Source organism: Argiope bruennichi, chromosome 7, assembly GCF_947563725.1.
Source record: "Argiope bruennichi chromosome 7, qqArgBrue1.1, whole genome shotgun sequence".
Lineage (NCBI taxonomy): Eukaryota > Metazoa > Arthropoda > Arachnida > Araneae > Araneidae > Argiope > Argiope bruennichi.
In genome coordinates this window covers 116,673,845-116,694,683 of record NC_079157.1, presented here as the reverse complement: position 1 = coordinate 116,694,683, position 20,839 = coordinate 116,673,845, and the positions used below count along the sequence as shown (strand labels likewise).

The following is a 20,839-nucleotide window of genomic DNA, read 5'->3' as shown; positions in this document are numbered from 1 at the left end:
TTTTGGTTTTAAAATTGTCATTTGTCTTCATATCTCTGAAAATTATATAGCTTTAGCCGTTGTTTATAGAAATATGTTAAATGCTTTATCCAGAACATTAGTTTATGAAATATTTCGGTTGTAAAGAATACTAAAAAGGAAAAGTTCAGAATTAATGCAGGGTTGCCATACCACTGGGAGAACCGAAAAAAGGAAATTTAAGAATTGACTAAAAATGCAGAGAAACTTGAAAATTTTCTTAAGAACCGGGAAAATATAAGGAATTTTTTTAAGTTTCTTGTTTTTTCCCTGCCATCTAAAAAATGCCCCTCGGAAGCATGTAAGAATAAAGGATTATAGTGATTGCTTTCAAAAATGAAATACCTTTTGTGATTGTATAGATCAGTCCTGTTTCTATTTGCAAGACAGTTATTTTTTCCCCCATGAGATTCCCAAATTGCAGCTAATGAGCATACACATGACTTCTGCGACTGAGTAAAAGAATAAAATGTTTTTCTCTGGCAAGAATATTTAATGTATGTAAGCTGAGCTGTGGTATTTAATTTACCATACTTGAGTTTGTCGAATAGTTTATTTATTATTTCAGAAACTGTTAATTTATTATTCACAGTAGATTAGAGATTTTTTTAAAGTAATGAGCTACTTGAAAATCCATATTAAATACCAATTTGATTGACACGTACTGCTCGCTTTGTAAGAAGATAATAATGTTAAGTGATATGGGAAAACAGGCATTTACTAGTCATGCCAAAAGAGGAAAACATAAAGATTGCATGCCATTTCAAAAGTGTCACCATTAATGTTGGACTTAGTATCTAAAAGGAATACATGAAAGGATAGTATCTAAAAAGAATACATGAAACGATAGTATCTAAAAGGAGTACATGAAAAGATGACATGTGAAATCCTAAAGCATCAAATTTAATGTTCTAAAATAAACTTATTTCAAACTTTTATGTTCAAGAACAATTATTTAAAGCTGAGTTTTTGTGTGCATTAAAGCTTGTTGCGTCACATTCATCTTTTATTGCATTCACCTATGTTGGAAATATTTTCATATATGTTCACTGAAAGTGAAACAGCTAAAAAATGTGGCTAGGCCGTACAAAAATGTCGTACTGTATTTGTTAAGCATTAGCTCCATGAAACTGATGGAGCTAACGAGCTTTTCCTTTCCAGATTTGAGTGGCAACCCTGTAAAGTGAACAAGAAAGATTTCTTGCATATTATTATTATTATTTTTATTGCGCAAAATAAACTTTCTGGAAATTACTGATTGATTTTATTTATAGTTATCAGCAGAATATAAACTTTTGTTAAATTCTATCCGGCTTGATATAACAAGGTGCAAGCATTACATTTTCAAATTTCCAATTGTTTGTTAAGAAAAAAATATTTTTGTTCAAATTTCTTAATTTAGGATGATATATAATATTTAAAGGCAATTAATAAAAAATAAAATTATATATTTTTATAGATTTTATTAAAAAATTGTCATATTAAGGATGAATTTTTACTGTTTATTTAATTTTCGATGAAGGAAAAATCATCTGGTTTAGTCTTCTCCACTCTGTATTTGTAAATTTTCCGTCGGGTGCTAAATGTTCGGAAATGTCCTTGATTTATTTCATCAGCATTTGTTGGTACCATTTTTATTGAGAAAATCAGACAATGTCTCATTAACATGATGTACAAAAGTTTCTAAAAAGTCTGAGTTTTTGTTTACTTGGCTTAGTTTGAATCAGCATATTGATATATCATTTGTTAAATTCTGCTGAGTTTTTAAATATTTACTGCCAAGTCTTTATCCAAGGAAAAAAACTGGCATATTTGCCACTTCCTAAAATACAGTTATGTATAAACAAAAAAATTACCAGGAATGTAGCAAGACGCTGTTTTATCATTTCATTATTTTAGATTATGTTTTTAACAAATCAAACCATAAGATTTTTAAGTCTCATTTTTCATATTTATTTATTATTTTTTAACTTACCAAATGTTAAATATCAGCCTTTAATATTTGTTGCTTAAATGGTTTTACCATGAAAACTTTGAAGTTATCTTTCTTGCTTTTAAATTGAATGATTCATTCTTCCGCTCTTTAAAATTCACTGCTTATCGAGTAATTCTGCATGACAATGCATCGTATTACTAGTTTTTTAATACTAGTAGCAATTTCAAGCTTCAACCTTTTGGTATTATGTTATTTAACTGAAATGTAATGAATTATAATAGAGGAAACTCAGTTCTTTGGACCATAAACTTCTAAACTCATTTACATAAATTTCTTTGTGTTTAAAAGTTAAAATATTAATTTCATTTTAACAGAAATGTTTTACAAAACTTTTCTAAAAATTAAATGAGGATTGATATGTTGAGTCGTAAAATTGGGATAGCTGCTGTGGTAAGCTATATAACATAATTTAAAAATAACCTCTTTAAAAAAAATTGATTTTTTTATGAATTATTAAATATTATGTTCATTTAATAATTTTTGGAGACAGTTTTATCAAGATGAAATTGACTTTTTCATAATTTAATATTTATTTGATTTTGACCTTTGCCTCTTTTTTTTTACGACTTAATATCCAATATTATTTATGAATCAATATTTATTTAAATTAGGAGCTGAGATGGTCCACATTTATTTGGTGAATAAAAATGTATTGCTGATAGCTTCATTCTTTTTTATGTGTCCTAAATTTTAAGATTTTCTTAATTTTGAGACTAATTTACTTTCAGTTTCAAAAGAAAAAAAAATAACACATTTTGATTGCTTATGAAATTTTTATTAAATGTTGTATAGTTTATTTTTAGTGTTTGTGATGAGCTATGTTAAAATTGTTCTTTATTTCAAATTGATGACAGTTTCAATCTGTGCATTATTAAGGTGCATCTGTGCATTATTCAATCTGTGCAGATTTAACATACTCAAATTTCATCCAGAATTTCAGCACATTGCCTTTCTATGTTTATTTACAATTTAAATGTTTCAGTCTTGTTAAATATACTTAAATATATCATAAATATATTTGTAAATATACTTAAGAAAATCTTATAGAAAAATCAACGATGTCATTAGTTCAATATAATAATCTTTGAGTTATTTGTTTGTCACATTTCACCAAATACCAGTTATAAAACTAAACTCTCCTACCTGGATTATCTTCACTGAAATATGTATTAATGTCAGTATCTAATTTTTCCTCTTAAAATCTCTTCAAAATACTAACACTATCCTTTAAAATTTTTACGTCATCAGCTAATGAAACCTAAATAATAATAACTTGTAGGTGATATACTTCTTACGCTTTTTCTTTTGTTGCCCCTTAATTAATTTCATAATCCAGAATATTGTCGTTGAACATTTGGTTTTCTTTCTGCTTGAAACTTATCGCTAACTCATTTTAAGTTGAAACTTTTATTTGGATAAATGCTATATTCTTTTTGAAACCATTTTTACACTTATACTGCATTTTTGAGCATCCATCGACTCTATGACAAAAAATTGCTTTTGGGGAAAATTCAGTTGTGCCATTATTTTGCAACTATTAAATTTGGAACAAAATAAGATTCAATATTTTGCAGTCTTGACAAGGTACAGTTATATCTTTTGTGACATTCCTGTAAATGTTGTAATTAGCCAAGTTGGGGAGGACGAAATCTGAAATGTTTCAGTATTAAACTGATTTATAACTTTTTTGCTTTTTTATACTTGTGGTATCTGCAATTGTTTCGTTAAGTTGCCACATTTAAAAACAGTGAAATAACATTTGATTAGGTTGTATCTTGTTTGTGCAATGATTTCTATTTTCAATTTTTTTTAACTATAATTAAAGAAGCTATAATTAATATTATTAATTTCTGCAAATATTAGTTTTATTTTTGTACCCATCATATACACCTAAATTCATTTAATTGATCCGAAATTAAAGTTGGTTTGTTCATGAGATATTAAGAATTACTGGCACTGTTGTCATTGATTTTTTGTAGATTCTTGATATTTTACACCAAATTCATTTTGTCACTCAGCTCTCGCCATTTTGGTGAGTAGGTTGTGTTTAGAATCTTGGCAGTCATGACTATTAGTTGTGCCAAAATGCTTTTGAAGTTCAAGGAAGTGCCAGGTCTTGCATCCATATTTTTCATGCATAATAAACAACCAAGTATAATGAATAGTATTATGTTAATGATGATTTACTTTTGATATTTAAGAAAGTGGAAGATAAAAGTTATTATTTCAATCAATAGTTGACAAATCACTTTCATAAATTTCTTTCAGCTGTAAATGCTATATTCTTTTACATTACAATATGCATTTTGCTAGTAGATACATAAAAAGTGTGAACTTTTTTTTTATCTTGTTTCTTTTTATTACTAAAAAGACTTCCAACCTTCTTGATTAATTAATCTCAAATTTTTTAAAAAAAATTGATATTGCTTATTTGAAGCTTTCCTCTTTAAAGATATTTTTATCTATTAATGTTTAAATGCAAAGCTTCAAATAAAAAATTATCCAGATAAAATATCTAATATTAATTTTAGTTTTGTAATTTACATTATTTTTAAATTATTTTATATATCTCATGATTTCAGAAACTAGCGTAATAAACTAAAAATTGTATTTTTTTTTCATTACGCCATTCATCATTTTTTTTATTATTATTAATCTAATGTTTTTCCTATTTTAATCTCAAGTGAGTTGCTGATGATTGCTAAGTTATGATACTCGGTGTTTATTTATTTTTATTTTTTCTCTTCTTTATACTTTTTGCACTTAAAAGTGGAAATATCCTTTTGTGTTTGTATATGTTTTCTAAAATCTGTATATTTGAGCGTTTAAAATTAAATTTATGTGTCTTAAAGACATAAAAAGCGGGTTAACAGTGTACTAACTTGTACTCCTTGCTTCTTTTTCTCCCTCGGTGATCCTGTTTGCTGCTGATGTTCGCGTTCTGTGGTGTCTTCAATCTTCATTAAAACTAAATATTAATGTGTTGCTTTGCAATACAAATGTGAATCGACTGTTGACAATACTCTACAATGACTCCGTATTCGCTCTGTGATGATTTTTACTTTTTGAACTTTGATTAGCGCCAGTCTCGATTTGATCAGCCACCTATGGGTGCAACTTATTCACCAGGTGGAGACCCCATGAATGAAATGGGGGGTCCTCCAGCTGGACCTGGCGCACAACGTGGAATGCATCCACCAATGCCACCCCGTGAAATGATGGAAAACATGGAAGAATATGGTATGGAAGCTAAACGACGGCGATACTAGTCAAACAAACATGACATTTCTTCAATCATTTTTTTTCTTACAATCTGACTAGAACTCATATTTATTTCAGTGTTGTGGTACAAGGAATACATTTATTTTTTAGTGTTAGTGCCCGATACACATCAATGTTGGATCCGAATCATTTTTGAATCTGTTACTCAGTCTGTAATTGGTATATGACAATAAATTCATTTTATCGGAATATTCTTTGTTCCTTTTAATTAAGTAGTATGTATTTTGATCTTCTGAACTTCTGGCAAAAAATGTAAATTGAGAGTTTGCTATTTCATATTCCATTTAATCAGCTATCATTTAATGATTAACTCTTTTGAATAATGAACTTGATTGCGATTTTTCTTTTATTGGGAAACTTTAACAATAAATGCTGCGAAATCTGATATCCATTAAAATTGACTGTCATAAATTTCTTTTTTTATTACATTTGGGTTTACATCTTATTACTCTGATGACATGAAAGATATTATTACAAATAAAATATGCTTTTCATTGGATATAACTAATATAGCGTCATCAGATTTACTCTAATCATTTTAAATTTCATTCATTATTTTCTTAGTAAATAATTATCATTAATTTTTCTTGAAAGTTAAATCCAAGAGTGACTTTTATAGTTATAAATATTTTATTTATTAATAAGATGGATCTGTTGATTAATTACTTGTCTAGTACTAACTTCCGACTTGTACCATGAAATATATACTAGTTGTTAATTAAAGTTGTTTTTGATTATTTGGAATAGTGATATATACATGTGTATTAATACTTGTCTAATCGATTTTAAAAGCCTTTAAATTCACTTAAGCAATCCGTTTTACCTTTATATTTATTTTTCCTTCATTTACGAATATTGTTTATTCTTATTATTTGCCATATTGGCTTATTTCACTGGCATATTAACATCAAATGCAGAAAATAGGTGAAGAAAAAAAATAAATGGTAGCTAATAAGGAAAAGCAAAGATAAAGAAATCATGAGTGTGAAGGTGAGTCTTATATAGGAGGGAAGAGGAGAAAAAAATTGGGAGGGGGGGGACGTCCCCGTTGACTAGTACACTAATCATGTCTTTCATACAGAGCAGCTCAGCAATGGGACATATATTGAACTTTGACATTCACTATCCACTGCCTATTTAGAGAATTTTGATCCCTTCTGCGTATAGTTCCCAAATAACCTCTACTTAATGATTCATTCTTTGTTTTGATTATTTCTCTCTCTCTCTCTTCTTCTTTTCTTTTTTTTTTTTTTTTTTTCTTTTTTTTTTCCATATTGGGCTTTAAGAATGGAAAAATAACTAAGTAGGTTTAAAAAGAAAAGAAAATTTTTTAAAATAGTTTCAAGAGTTGTTGCTGTTCTGTAACCCTAACAAATGAACCTGTACTATTTTGATTGTCTGGTATGATCTGATTTTTTATAGGTCCTGTATTTGTTTATGAAAGGTAGAAATTTGTCCTAGTAGGACTTTTTTTTTAATCTCAACAACTGTGTGTGCAGCTGCTGTATGAGCATTTATTTTTTAAGCATCTTAAAAGTGCTTTATTTTGTAAAGAGGTCCTTAAAAAGTGCTTAATTTTTGCAAGAAGTGTAAAGAAAACTTGTTGAAGGGTGCCTATATGTATTAAGATAATACTTAATGACTTTCTACCTCAGTGTTTCTCCCTCTTCACTAGTGTTTATTCAAATTTGTTTGTTGAAATATTGGGTATGTTATTCTGAAGGGGCAGTACAAAATACATACTATGTCATACTTCTTATGATTTAGAAAAATATTCGAACTTAAGTGGAATTCAAAGAATTTGTATCAACTATGCCTGATAAATGTATGTTTAACCTTTTTTATGTATTAAAGAAAAATATGCAGATTAGTCGGATGAGTGGAAAATATGAATACAGCGGGATGAATTTAATGCTCCAAAGATATATATCGAACACTCATACCAAAGCCTCTTTAGTCTGTTATGCATTTGATCATTGTTCTCATCAATAACTTGTTTAGAGGGTGCCAGAGGAGTTTGATTATTGTGATTTCTCTGACTTCTTATAAATATCCGCATGCATTAAATTTTAATTTGTTGAACTGATCTCAGCAAATTTTATTTTTATGTATAAAGAAAATCTAGTAGATCTGATAGGAATTGTGAATTCATTTTTATGTCTTTGTAAAATATATAATCACATTCTATAATTTGTTCTTTAATTTTTTAAAACTAAAATAAGTACAAAATCTTTATTTATTTTTGCATATAGATTTAAAAAGCAGGTTTTTATTAAATTTTCAAAATATGAAACATCCAGAGAAGCCCTTTTCTGAATTTCAGAAGTACAAAGCAATAATTTTTTAAAAAATGTTTTTTTATAAGCTGAGCAATTTAAAAAAAAAATTCTAAACATATTCTTTTCTGTTAAAGGGGGGAAAAAATTCATCTAAAAAAACTCAATTAGAACATGGCATTGTTCAATCATCAGTTTTTGGCAGTTTTGCCAATCGTATGATGGTATCCATTCTGGAATGCTTTAGCTTTATAAGGCTGCAAATAAAATTTTCTTACCTGCTAATTATTGTGAATTGTCATTGGAGGGAATTTATACTTTCCATCCCACCCTTGTTACATATTTAATGCTCTTCATGTATAAAAATCAAAAATAAAGTTTAGTAATAGGCTTATTGTTTAAATTTTTGGTAATTCACATTCTTCTATATTAAAATCAACATTTCAGAAATGATGTATCTAAATTCATTAGCAATTTGTTTTTAAGAAATGTTGAAAACGACCCCAGATTTTTATTGTTAATCTTATAAAAGTGGATTTTTTTTTTAATGATAGTTTTTTTCCCCCCTTCCCTTCCCATTTTTATCAAAACCAAAAATCTATTCTAAACAGAAGATGTTCTGCTTCTGCAATATTACAGAAATAAATATTAAAAATGAAAAAATACACATTTAAAATATTGCAATAAAAACAATGCATTATTATAAATTAGAAAATATGCAGGTTTATATATACATGATGTAAAAAGTGCTTAATTCTTGCAGCAGTTTCTCACTATGCACCCTGTCATTTGTTTTTAAGTTTGTCATTGCCATCTTCAAAATATTTGTAACCACATTCCTTTTTTTTTTTTTTTTCGGGTAGGGGGGTGAGATTCTTTGTTTAACTGCTCTATCCTTTGATCTACAGATTAATTTACATTGAAGTCTTTCAATTCTTGCACGTATTTCTTCTATAGAAAAATCTGTTGATGATTATAGGCAAAAAATTGTTGATTATAGGCAATATCTTAATAATTTGGCCAAATTTTATATTTTGTTAATTTAAATTTTAGGATTTGTATGAAATTAAAGTTTATTTTTGTATCATAAAAAGTCTTAGATTGGCAAAAAAAAAAAAAAAAAAGGTGATTTATAAATATCATGTTTTAAAAAGTTTTTCTCTTTTTTTTTTTTTTTTTTTTTCCTTGTTTGAAATATAAAGAAATAAATAATGAAAGTCAACTCTTTGTACATAAAAATTTTGTTTACTACAATGATCAAAAATCTGTTAGGTTAATAATTTATGCTTATACAATGGAAAGTGAAAGTTTTTTTATAGTAATAGTGTGCTTTTTTACAATTATTCTATTCAACACAAGATGACTGGTTTTAATTTTTGAAGGATTTGTAAATTAAGTGGCAAGTATCAAATTTTTAGATTTTGTCATTTTTAGAAAAATAAATATGAAATTAAAAATATTGCAAATTACATGCCTTTTATTAATCTTTTATTGTGCATTATTGTCCTTGGAGACAGTAATTTGACGATACTATCTTTTTATACGAAATATTTTCTTTCGAGATGTGAATAAATAAAAGAAATTGCATTTAACTTTTTTGGAACTATGCATCTGTTAGTTTTTATTAAACTTAAGCAAAGCAGGCATTTTTAAAAAAATAATTTTCCTCAGCAGCATTTTTAGTGTTTCTGTTGCCAGTTTAATTCAGCAAACATCGATTTCTCATATACTTCGAAATTTCAGCTGCAAAGTGCCATTATTATATGTACTTAATCACTCGTTATAAATAGAATTGTATTGATTAAACATTTTATGAAGTAGGAGAAATCACAATGATAAAACTGCTATTTTTTTAAGTGTTATGAAAATTACAAATACTCAGTCGGTTCTTCAGTCGTTTCCTTGCATTCTAGTTGTAGAAATTATTATAGTGATTCAAAAATTATTTATTGTAAAGAGAGACTTTGAACTTTAAAAAATTGATGTTACATTTTAAAATGATTTTTTGAAAATTCCTGATTGCTTACATTAATCACACCTTACAATTTTTTCACTTTTCATGAAATTATATCTTCCACTTGAATATCTGCTATTGTAAGTACATATTACCGATCTATATATGTATAATTTGTAAGTGTATATGCTGTTGTATACATACTTAGTACTACGTATAGTGCCTAAATGTTAGCTGATTAATTGGGATATGTGAAATATCTTTAAGTCGTTTTCAGATATTTAAATATAAATTTCAGGAATATTTCTGAACTAAAAAACAACAAAAAAAAAAAGTTACAAATACTTCCTTGTTTTAGGAGAAAAATATTTTAATGTGAATTTTACATTGTGTTTTAGTTATAATTTTTGTCTTTTTGATTGTTTTCTATATGTATAATCTTTTGTGATTAAAAAGAAAAAGACTTAAGAAAGTAGGGAAAAAATTTTATGGAAAACCTTATTATTGAAAATATTTTAAGTTCTTTTTTTATCTTTCAACATTTTGTGCCAGAAGTTTTTTTTTTTTTTTTTTTTTTTTTTTTTAAATTATGAAATCAACTTTGGAGGTTGAATAAATATAATAATTTTCTCTTTAAAAAATATGTTTTTACAATGGACATTTTTGATTTAATCATGACCTCACCTCATCCAATCATTTTATCATGCGAGTCACATTTAGTAATATAAAAACTGGTGTGGAATCATTTTAATGTTTTTCTTATTGTTTGCACCTGATCTTGAAGTAATAAAGTTATTTTAAAATTTCAGTGTGCCAAAAAGTAAAATTTAAGATTTTGTAATGGAAATAACCTATATTTTAAATTATAATATGCATTTTAAATATCGGAACTAAAATTAATATATCATTATTACTAAAATTTATGTAAAGGATATAAATAAAAGTGGAAACTTCCGCTGTTTCATAGCAATTCGTGAAATATTCTTAAAGGAAAAAAGAAACTGTAGATTTAATATCTTGACTACATTTTATTTATATAACTTGATCATTAAGCAGATTCGTAGTCTGTTTGTATTTTTCTAAATTGGGCTGTGACAAAAAGGTTTTAAAGTCAGTCTGTCTATTAATCATGTTAAAGCCATAGAATATCTCATAGTTATTTTCAGTTCCCTAAAAGCTTAATAAATATTATATTTGGCCAGTACTGAATATTGCAAACTTCAAACTATTTTATTTAGAACGGTGCTTTTATTCATTCAGAAGTTGCATAAAGTTTGAAATTTACTAATATGACATGTTAAATATAACAAAAATATGACATTTAATTTCATGTTATCTTAAGTGATATGATTAAAAGTAATGTTCGTTAAATTTGATTTATCTTTTATAAGGAATTATATCAACCTTTTAATGGTTACCAGCAGCTTTAAAAATAAAGCAAATAATCAAAAGATTATTGCTTGACTAAGAAACAGTTCTTAAGTTGCATTCTTTAAAAATATCAGTGTTTCTCTGCTTTTGTCGCTCTCCACGGGGGGGGGGGACACGTCATAGGTTAATATTTTGTAATTATTGTATGTCCATGCCATGTAAGCCTTTCTCTGGAATAACACTTTTATTAGAGAGTGTTTGAGAAAGCTTTCTGGAGAACGACTCCCATTGATCACTTGAGAATATTTTCAAATACTAATTTCTTAATCAAACATATTTATTATGTAGTTTATATATATATGTTTATATACATTTTTTATGCAAAAGTTTTTTTTTTCTTCTAGGTATGAAATTTTTTTACGGTAAATAAATAGTTTGGGATGAAGTAATCTTTTTGTGGCTAAAGGGATTTTCTTTATTAACTAAAATACCTGGATATGTGAAAAATAATGAAATTCTAATTTGAGAATTTATGTATGAAGAGCAAAAATTAAAATTTTTCTCATAAAATTGATCTGCACATTCCGATAATTTAAAGTGGGATAAAAAAAATAAATGGACCAATAATTGTTCTTGTTTTTAAATACCGAGTCAACTGATTTGCCTATTTATATTCTGATAATTTAATTGCTCAACTGATTAAATAATTTAAAGGAGGTTTTTTTTTTTTATGAATGTAAGTTTCAGTGCCAAAGTTTGATTGATTGAAAAAAATAAAATGAGTGAGGAGATTATGAAAGACTGCAAATTATATTTTATGTTTTTGATTTGAAAATCTGTTCTAGATCAGGTTTTAGGACTTGAATTCAAAATATTAAATGTTAAGTTTATTTAATAATAGTCGTAGCCTTTTTAAAATTAATAAATAATATATATATATATATTACAAAACAAATTAAATCTAAGTAAACGAAGAAAAAATTCGTGCACTATTTCATGAAAATAGTTGGTACTACTTACTGTTCTTTTTAGATTTTAAAATTTTTTTTGTAACAATGCTGAGTGGGTCCCCTATTCCAAAATTGGTAATTAATTAAAAGCTTGCTTGCTCAATCTTAGTATTGCAAAAATTAGATGAGTATAATGTTTTATTCATTGAGTATTGAAAAATGCAGCTGTAAAAATCTATATAAAAACTACATATTTTATTTTTCACAAAATGTGTATTTTAATTTATTATTCAGGCAAAATCAATTTCATAAAATATTTGAAATCTTATCATATTATTGATGAATGCAAATGATAATTTTGGCATCCGAGAGTTTAAAAATACTTATTTTAATAATTATATTTTATAATAATGGTTACTGTAACGTTGATTGTAAGTAATTGATTTGTAACATCTTATTTAATAATTGTTTTGATAATTTTGTGTAAGCAAAAATAAATTTTAACAAGGATTTTTTTTTTTTTAAATCATTGTTGTCTCGGGTTGCAAGGTGCTTAAATTTGAAACCCATTTTTAAGCAAAGTGCTTAATTTTCTCGAAGAGTGCAAAGTCAGCATTTTGTTTCCCTACATGTTGAATGCAATAATTTAAAAACATAATATTAAAAGCTTGTTTATCAGACGTATCAAGAAAGAAAAGCAAGAAACTGGAAGAATTTGGACAAGGAATCCAGGTGGAATAGACCCAGTGTTCCAATACATATTAAGATAACCCTTAAGGGATCTTTTTTTCCCCTGCTCCTTTTTTCTTCAACAGTTGCCGTTTGTTAAAATACTGGGGTAATTATCTGGAAGGCTCAGTACGAAAAGCGTACTGTTCCATATATGTTGCAGCTCAAAGGATATTACTTTTTATTATTTCTTAAATACTATAAATTTTTTTGGTATTTGAGATGCTGGTAAGTATATGCATAACCTTTTGTGTGTTGTAAAGGAAGAACATGCAGATTGGTCCTATCAGTGGAAAATAAGAATGCAGCAGAATGAATTTGGTGGACCACAGAGATTTATCAAATATGTTAAAAGCTACTGTAAAAACACTTGCAGTGAAGTCTCATTAGTATATTTCACATTTGATCATCATTCTTATTAATATGCTATTTTGGAGCAATCTCTTGAATTGCTTATTAGAGGGATTTTAATGTACTAAACTGAATTATAATTAATTGCATTGTGTTAGTTGATCGGGTAAAATTTGGTATGAGATTTTGACTTGAAACCGTAAATTTCCAGTGATCATGATTTCTTTCACATTCTACTTTTTAAATGACCCATCCATTTGAAAATTATTATTTGTTGTGCCAATCTACACATTATTCATTCATCTTAATGAGAAAAATCTTTAAGTATAGGATTGAAAAAAAAATGTGTACGTAATTTTTTAAAGCTTTCTTTTAAACAGTTATCAAAAACTAATATATATATACACATATATTTCAGTTAATAAGCATTCAAAGGATAAACTATTTATATGAATAATGTTCATCAAGAGATTAAACATGCTGTTAGAATTATCTTAAAGTTTTCAATTTTTTGATAAAGCAGTGGTCCTTTCATATGTCCATTCATTTTCCTTATTGAAAAAAGCACCTCTTCAGTACTTATTCTACGTCTTAATCCATCCCATATCATGTTTGTTTATTCATCAAATTGCTGTTTTTTTAGGCAATAGATTCAGTATTACTCCTAATTTTCAGTAATTAAAAAGTGTTCGAAAAATTTTCAACATATCTACACCTTTTTGCTGACTTTGTTTGGGAAAAATGATCTTTTTCAGATCACATTTTTCTTACATGCTCAACATGCAGAGTTTGCTCTTCATCCAACTGGTAATGTTCTTTTATTAAAAATTAACTTACTGAGTGGAGGGAGGAAGAAATTGGTTTAATTCTAGAATCTCTTTTAAAAATTTGCTGAAATTGGTTTAGAAGAAGTAACAATATGAGAAAATAAAAATTCTTTTCCTTTTTTTATTCTTTTGGTCTTACCCCCGATCTTTTTCGACCATCAAAATTGATCACCACAGGCAAATTGTTGTTCATTACAAACAATTGCCGATGCATCCATGATCACTACAAGCGGCAAATACTGTAAGACGAAATTGAAATGGTATACATTATTTTGAAACTTTTCATTGCAAAGTTATTGATGCCATCTAATTTTTCTTTGATTATCTTGATTATTTATATGTATTTAGAATTTTAATTTAATTCCATTTTGTTATTTAAAAACATATTACTTAAATTTTTTATTTATGAATTAAAAGTTGCAGATCATTTGAGATTCAAGCACTAAATCGCTTAGTGTCAAATTACTTAAATGTTTGCATTCTAGTGGCACTTAATGTGTCATTAGGTTGGATGCATACTTCAAGCTTAAATCATTTAATTAATTTTTCTTGTTCAAACAATGTGTATATAGACCTTTACTGAGATAGTATTTACTAATTTTGGCTGCTAATCGTACTAAAATGACAAATAAAAGATTTGAATTATATATGTTTGAAACCTAATATATCTGTGCAAAGCCTTGGCACCTTAGCAGCAACACTGGAATGCTAAGGATTAATATTAGCAATTTTTACATTTGGCTTTGTAAACCTCAAAATTCTTCTGTCCTTACTTTAGACAGTTCAAATTTTCCTTCAAGATATCTAGAGTTGATTATTATGAAGAGATTTTGAAACTTGAAATCAATAGTATTAAATAATTTTTAAAAACATAGGAAATTTTCAGGTTGATATATTAAAAACATTCTCGTATTTCTTGGATGTTATCAAAATGTTGAGATGGATACGTGTTTTAAGAATGATTTTTTTAAAATTATTAGATTAAAGCATATGGAAAATAATCACTTTCCGTACTTAATTTTAAGGATTTTTCAAGATATAAAGTTTTTTTAACATAAAATTATGAAAAAGCAAACTTTAAAAAAGTATTAAAACCCCCACATTTTCATTTATAAACTTTGATGCAACATAAATTGCTTGATAATCAAGAAGATTCTATATTAAGACAATTATGCGAAAATAATTGATATATCCTTTTGAAAGAAACTTTAAATCGGAAGTATATATATCAAACGTCTTTAAGAAGACATTTTTATTTTGAACTTGAGACTATAAATATCTTAACTTTTTGGAATTATTATGCATATTTAAAAAAATTAGTAGGATATTAAAGATAAATTCTATACTATTCTAAATGAAAGAATTTTTCTTATTTTATTAAAATTTAAAAAAAAAATGAAACAAGCAATATTTGAAAATTATAATTAGTTCATTATATAACTTAAATTTCCATAAATTTTAAATGTGATATGTATATATATTGCTTTTATAGCTTCAGTCAGTTTATAAAAATAACATTTTATTATAAATTCAAAATCATGTCAGAATTTTTGGCTATGTATAAAATATACACTGTGCTATACCCCTCGTCTATTTTTTAAAATGGAAAGAAGTGTCCTTTATTAAGAATTAGTTAATATTAAAACATGACTTGCCCACTCCTTAGTCTGTTCTTTCCTTATTATGTTTAAAAAATGTTTTTGGTTTTGTTTCAATTTTCTATTTTTCTAGCATTAGTATTATTGCAGAAACTTCGCCTGTGAACCAAGGAATGCAGAATCTTGGATAATGGTATGCAAGCCCGTTCTTGAGCATTATAATCTGACTATGGGATAATGTTAAATTAACATTAACATTATAAATTAACATTATAATCTGACTAATCTAATGATAAATTAACATTATCTGTTTCTAAATCATTGAAAGTGAAAGGATAATTTCTGCTCAAAAATAAATTCAAATTAAATTTATAAATATTGTTTGCACTGTCAGTATTCTGACGAAAGATTTTTCTTTGATGTTGAATCGTTAGTGTTTATAAGATGGAGATATTGATAACAAACAAAATTTTGTTCAGGTGTCTTTAATGCTTTAAAGCCTCAGGTGAATGCATCACATAAAGCATAAACTGCTGCCATTTATTATCATTATATATATATATTTAAAGTTATGCATTAGAAGCAGTATCTTTTTCGGTTTTATAATGAGACTCTCATCTTAACATATAAAAAACATTTTCTACCAAATTTGATCAAAATCAAGGAAAGTATCTTGCTATATACTGTTTAAATAAGATATATTGGTATTAAATATGAGCATATTAATATATAGCAAAGATTTGCCTTTTTTGATAGCCACAAACACTAATTATTGCGTTCCATTTCACAGATATTGTTAGATAAATTATATTCTCAATTTCGAAACTTAGTAAATTTTCAGTTTCATTTCACAGAATGTTCTTCCTTGAAAGTTCTTAGAATTTCTATACTAGGTTCTTTAAATACCCTCACAAAATTTGTTTAAAAAAGAATTGGAGAATGTTACTTTTGAAAGCAAAGAGTTTTTGAAGCTTTGTCTGAAATGTGATATTTTTGTGCTATTAGGTTTAAACATTTATGCTATTTTGTTTTGGGATAATAGACAGTGCAGTATTTACCAGCACCTCATTACTCAGGGAAGAAATTGTATTAATTTGTGTTCTTTGGAGAGAAAAATATTTGTTATTAATCAAAAAAGAACTTATCTGCCCATTTTCATTAGATTAATTATCATCGGCTCAAAGACAATTCGCTATAACCCAAAACTCAAAATTATCAAAACTGATTATTATTCAAGTTTGGAAATAATACTTTATGTTTTACATTGTATCATTTTTTTGCTAGAAGCAAATGGCGAAATTGGATGTAAATGTTTCTAAATAATAGTAGATGGATGAAACTTATCTTGTATGAAAATAGAAGTAGCCATTTTTTTCATGTATGTGCTTTATTCAGTTTTAACTTTATTTATTTGCTGTTATTATCCTTTAGCTTTGCTTGATCCATATTCAGTGTTATTTCTTCTTACTACACCAGATGCCGTGTTTTCAGTTTGTCCCATTGCATATCGATATGTATTATCTTATGTATACAGATTCATTTGCATATATTTCAAAGTTCTGAATTTTGCTTTTTGCTCTTTTAAAGAATTTATTAATTTATCTGCACTAATCTTTTATAGTATGAAAAAATAAATCTCAATTTCTATTCATATTTCTTTATTCGTTATTGGCTGCATTATAAAACTATCCATTTATCTCAAGCTATGAAATAAACTTTTGTTATGAATATCTAATTATATATTATAGAGTTTCCTTAAATTATTATATGTATTGTGCATTTTAAAAAATGATTGATTTAATAGGTTGGTGCAAAAGGGTATGTTTTACCCTACAGATTAAAGTGCTAATCACAAAAGGATGAAAGAACTTTTATCAATCTTTATCTTCATTTTCCTTTATTTAAAGAACTTATTCTTATCAACAAGAATGGGACCAAATGAAATTTCACTTTGTTTTCATTGTGACTTTTGCTATTCAAAGAATTATATAAAAACATGTTTAAATGATAATTTGATTTTGTACAATCAGTGTTTCATGGTGGATGCTTTATTTGCTTTCTGAAAGATCTTTTATTATGGAAAAACATGATTCTTGAATGATTTGCCATTTCAGGATATTTTATATCGATTATTTTTAGGATTTCATTAGTTTTTGCCAGTCTACATTAGAAGCAGTCGAAATATGTTATAGCTTTGTAATTTCAAGACTGAAAGGCATAATCTGGGATTGCGTTGGTCCATCATATTTGCTCTAGGTTATTCTCTATTGATGTTATAGTAAACAATTCATTTTTGCATTGCCATTTAGCATTCTTATTAAAAACAGTATCTTTTCAATACTTTTTAGATATAAGCTGAACTTTTGATATATGCTTGTTACATTTCTTTCAATTAATATCAAACTTGGATATTACTTTTTTTTTTTTTTTTTTTGAAGTTTTAGCTCTTACATATGTCTATTAATGATTTAAAGATGAACTGGCAGTCTTTCTCATGTTTCTCATTCTTTAACATTACAATTCGAATTGGTTGCAAAATCTGCGTTTGTAATCTACTTCATTGATAGATTGAAATGCTGATCACTTTTTAATTCTACATATCTTTGAGATTTCTTTTACAATTTTTTTTTCTCTCTGTGAAAATAAAGCAGAATTTTGTGAAAAATATTTTATTTCTTATTAAAAAATCATTCCAGTCTAAAAATGATATAACAAACTTCTTTAAATTAAATTTGGCATGGCTTGCATCAAAAGTGTGGTTAATGTATCAAGACATTAAATAAAATCATCTTATGATTGAAAGAAATTATTCAAAAACATATCTAAATTATCCATTAGTGAAAACTGTAATTATTTTTGCATCAATTTAATATAATGATAAAAGTAAATTGTTCAAATGAGATAATTATTTATAATTATACTGAAAGGTTTAAAAAAAATGAAATTTGATTTATATTTGCAAGGTTGTTCCGGAATATTTTAAGTTATATCAGTTGTCTATTTGCTATTTTTATTAATTTAATTCTATTTTTCAAATTGATTATTTTTATGGTGAAACCATGCCATTGAAAAATTAAGAATCTATTTTCTTTTTAAATTTATATAATAAAGAGCCATGAAATTTTTTTGAAAGCAGTTGGAGACCTTTTAATATTATACTAAGAAAAAATATATTGCTTCTAGTTATTTTATTAGTTTATTATGCATGATTTTGCTTTGCTCATCATGGGTATTTTCATTTAAGCATATTTTTCTCCAATTGGCAGTATTAAATTTTGGAAGCATGAAAATATTGTTCTAGGTTTAAATAATTTGTCTGAAATGAATATTCACTTAATTGTTGTGGAACATTATATTTTTTCTAAAAAATTCATTCTTTTCTGTCCGATTTTCATTCTTAAAATTTTTTTATGTCTAAATTACTCATTTAAATTTCTTTGGTGGATAAAACTTGGAAAATAATTGATTTTGAAATAAACTTTTAAATAAAACCGTAAATTAAGCAATATCCAGATTATTTAGCTGATATCTGGCTGTATTTAGATAATCATTTAGCTATTAATTATTTGGCAAGAGTCTAAAATATAAGGAGGGGTATTCTTATCTGCAAAGAGTTTTTAAACAATATAGAAATGCTTGAGGTAAGTATGAAGTAAGTATTTGTTCTCTCTATCTATAATTCTGAATCAAGCAATTTTTTTTTAAATTTCTTCTATATTATAATTTTTAAAGAATTCTAAACATTTTTATGCATTATTTTTTTAATATGTAACTAACTAAAATAGCAGTCTATTTATTTTAACTAGTCAGCTTTGGCAACCGGCTTGTTTGGTTATATTTGATTTCAGATATATCGTTTTTTTTTTATAACTCCAGTTCACGATTCCATTAAATTATCAGACCTTAAAGCTGTGTTATTTTAATTGTCTCTTACATGTGCTCTGCTTATCATGTACGTGAATCTTTCGAATGGAAATAAGACCCATGGCAGTATTTAAAGTAAATATCTGGATTATCCATCTTCTAAATTTTGCGATGTTGTAGCTTCATTTTTTTTTGTGTGTGTGTGTGTGTTTTCTAAACAACACAGATATTAAACAGAATCCTTCTTGAGCTTACAACAATGGAAGAAACTTGCAGGATTAAACGTTTGGCAATCTATTGTTAGAAATTGGACATTTTTTTTTTTTTTTTTTTTTTTTAATTTGTTGAAATTTAGAAAAAAAATTTCATGATTATTAGGTTTGTATCATTAAAAAGACATTTTCAAAAATTTTGAAACAGTGTGAAACATATTTTTATGCTATAATATTTTCTTAATTTTTAGTGAAAATTGTCGAAAAACCGTTTCATTTTTAATTAATTAAAATTTTATTCTCCAAGGTGTATATGCGTCAATTTTCATAGCTATATGTCAAATGATCTGGCTTGCAGCGGATCAAAGCTTTCACACACTTACATTCATCTTTATTATTAGTAAAGATCCAGCTTATTAAAATTAGTTTTAAAATGGATATTGACTATAAAATATATTTTATTAATTTAATTTCATTTATGTTGCTTTGATTGCCATATATATATATTTAGCATTTACTGTAAATGAATAGTGATTAATTACAAATGCAGTTATTTAATTAAGCCACTTGATTAATTATATTTAATTTTAATATTCCAGAAAATTCATGACTTGATTAATATGAAATTAGAAAGCTTATCCATGAATTGTGTTTCTTTCATTGTTTGAGAATAAATAGTAAAGTCAATCTTTCGATGCATAAATATGTTAGCGGGTCAATGCATTAAAAGTTTAACATTTTTATATATTTGAAAATTATAGAAAGAGTTCTTATGTTTAAATTTTATTTAAAAGTAAAATATGTACACATATTGATGCCAAACATTACTGAAATTGATTAATTTTCTTTTTATCTAATAATTCTACAATACCCGCAGCACTTTTTTGATAAATTTATTCATTTTATTGTTTAGTTAATCATTATTTCAGTTAGTCATTTTATTTTACTTTAAGTTTCTTATTTTACTTTGCAGTGTTTGGCACAATTTATTATTTTTTAAATTCAGCTTTTTTGTGTGTGTGATTGTGTGTTTTGTCTAATTTTATTAAAACTCGGACATTTATATTTCTGTTCTTGAAATTACCTAATTAGTAACAGAAGTGGAATTAAAACTGTTTGGTATTGATTGCGATTTTGTATTATATAATTCAGTGTTTCAAACTATTTTTATTATATTATTTTGCATGAAATTGATAATATTTTGGCTAACTTCAAACATATAGCATGTCGTGGGCTTTAGTTGACACTGACAATACTAAATTGCAATAACTTAAATATTGAGCTAAAAATTATTTTAAGGAATTGCAAATCAACTTATTTGATGGAAAATATGTGTTTTTCGCAACAATTTTTTTCTTTTAATAATATTGAATCAACTGAGACTGACATTAAGCTACTTCAGAGAATCAGT

The 20,839-nt window shown here is 26.3% G+C and overlaps 1 protein-coding gene across 4 annotated transcripts in view; it reads left to right on the top strand.

Moving 5' to 3' along the window:
* LOC129975099 (splicing factor, proline- and glutamine-rich-like) overlaps positions 1-20,839 on the top strand; it is a 56,514-nt gene that overhangs the window by 15,477 nt on the left and 20,198 nt on the right. For 2 of the 4 annotated variants that reach the window (XM_056088018.1, XM_056088017.1), the window contains one exon: positions 5,095-5,485. The exons of the other annotated variants lie outside the window; for them this stretch is intronic. In XM_056088018.1, the coding sequence (XP_055943993.1) occupies positions 5,095-5,283 (189 nt within the window). In that variant the 3' untranslated portion in view covers positions 5,284-5,485. Of the gene's footprint in view, positions 1-5,094; positions 5,486-20,839 lie in introns of those variants that run through there. 4 annotated transcript variants of the gene reach the window in all.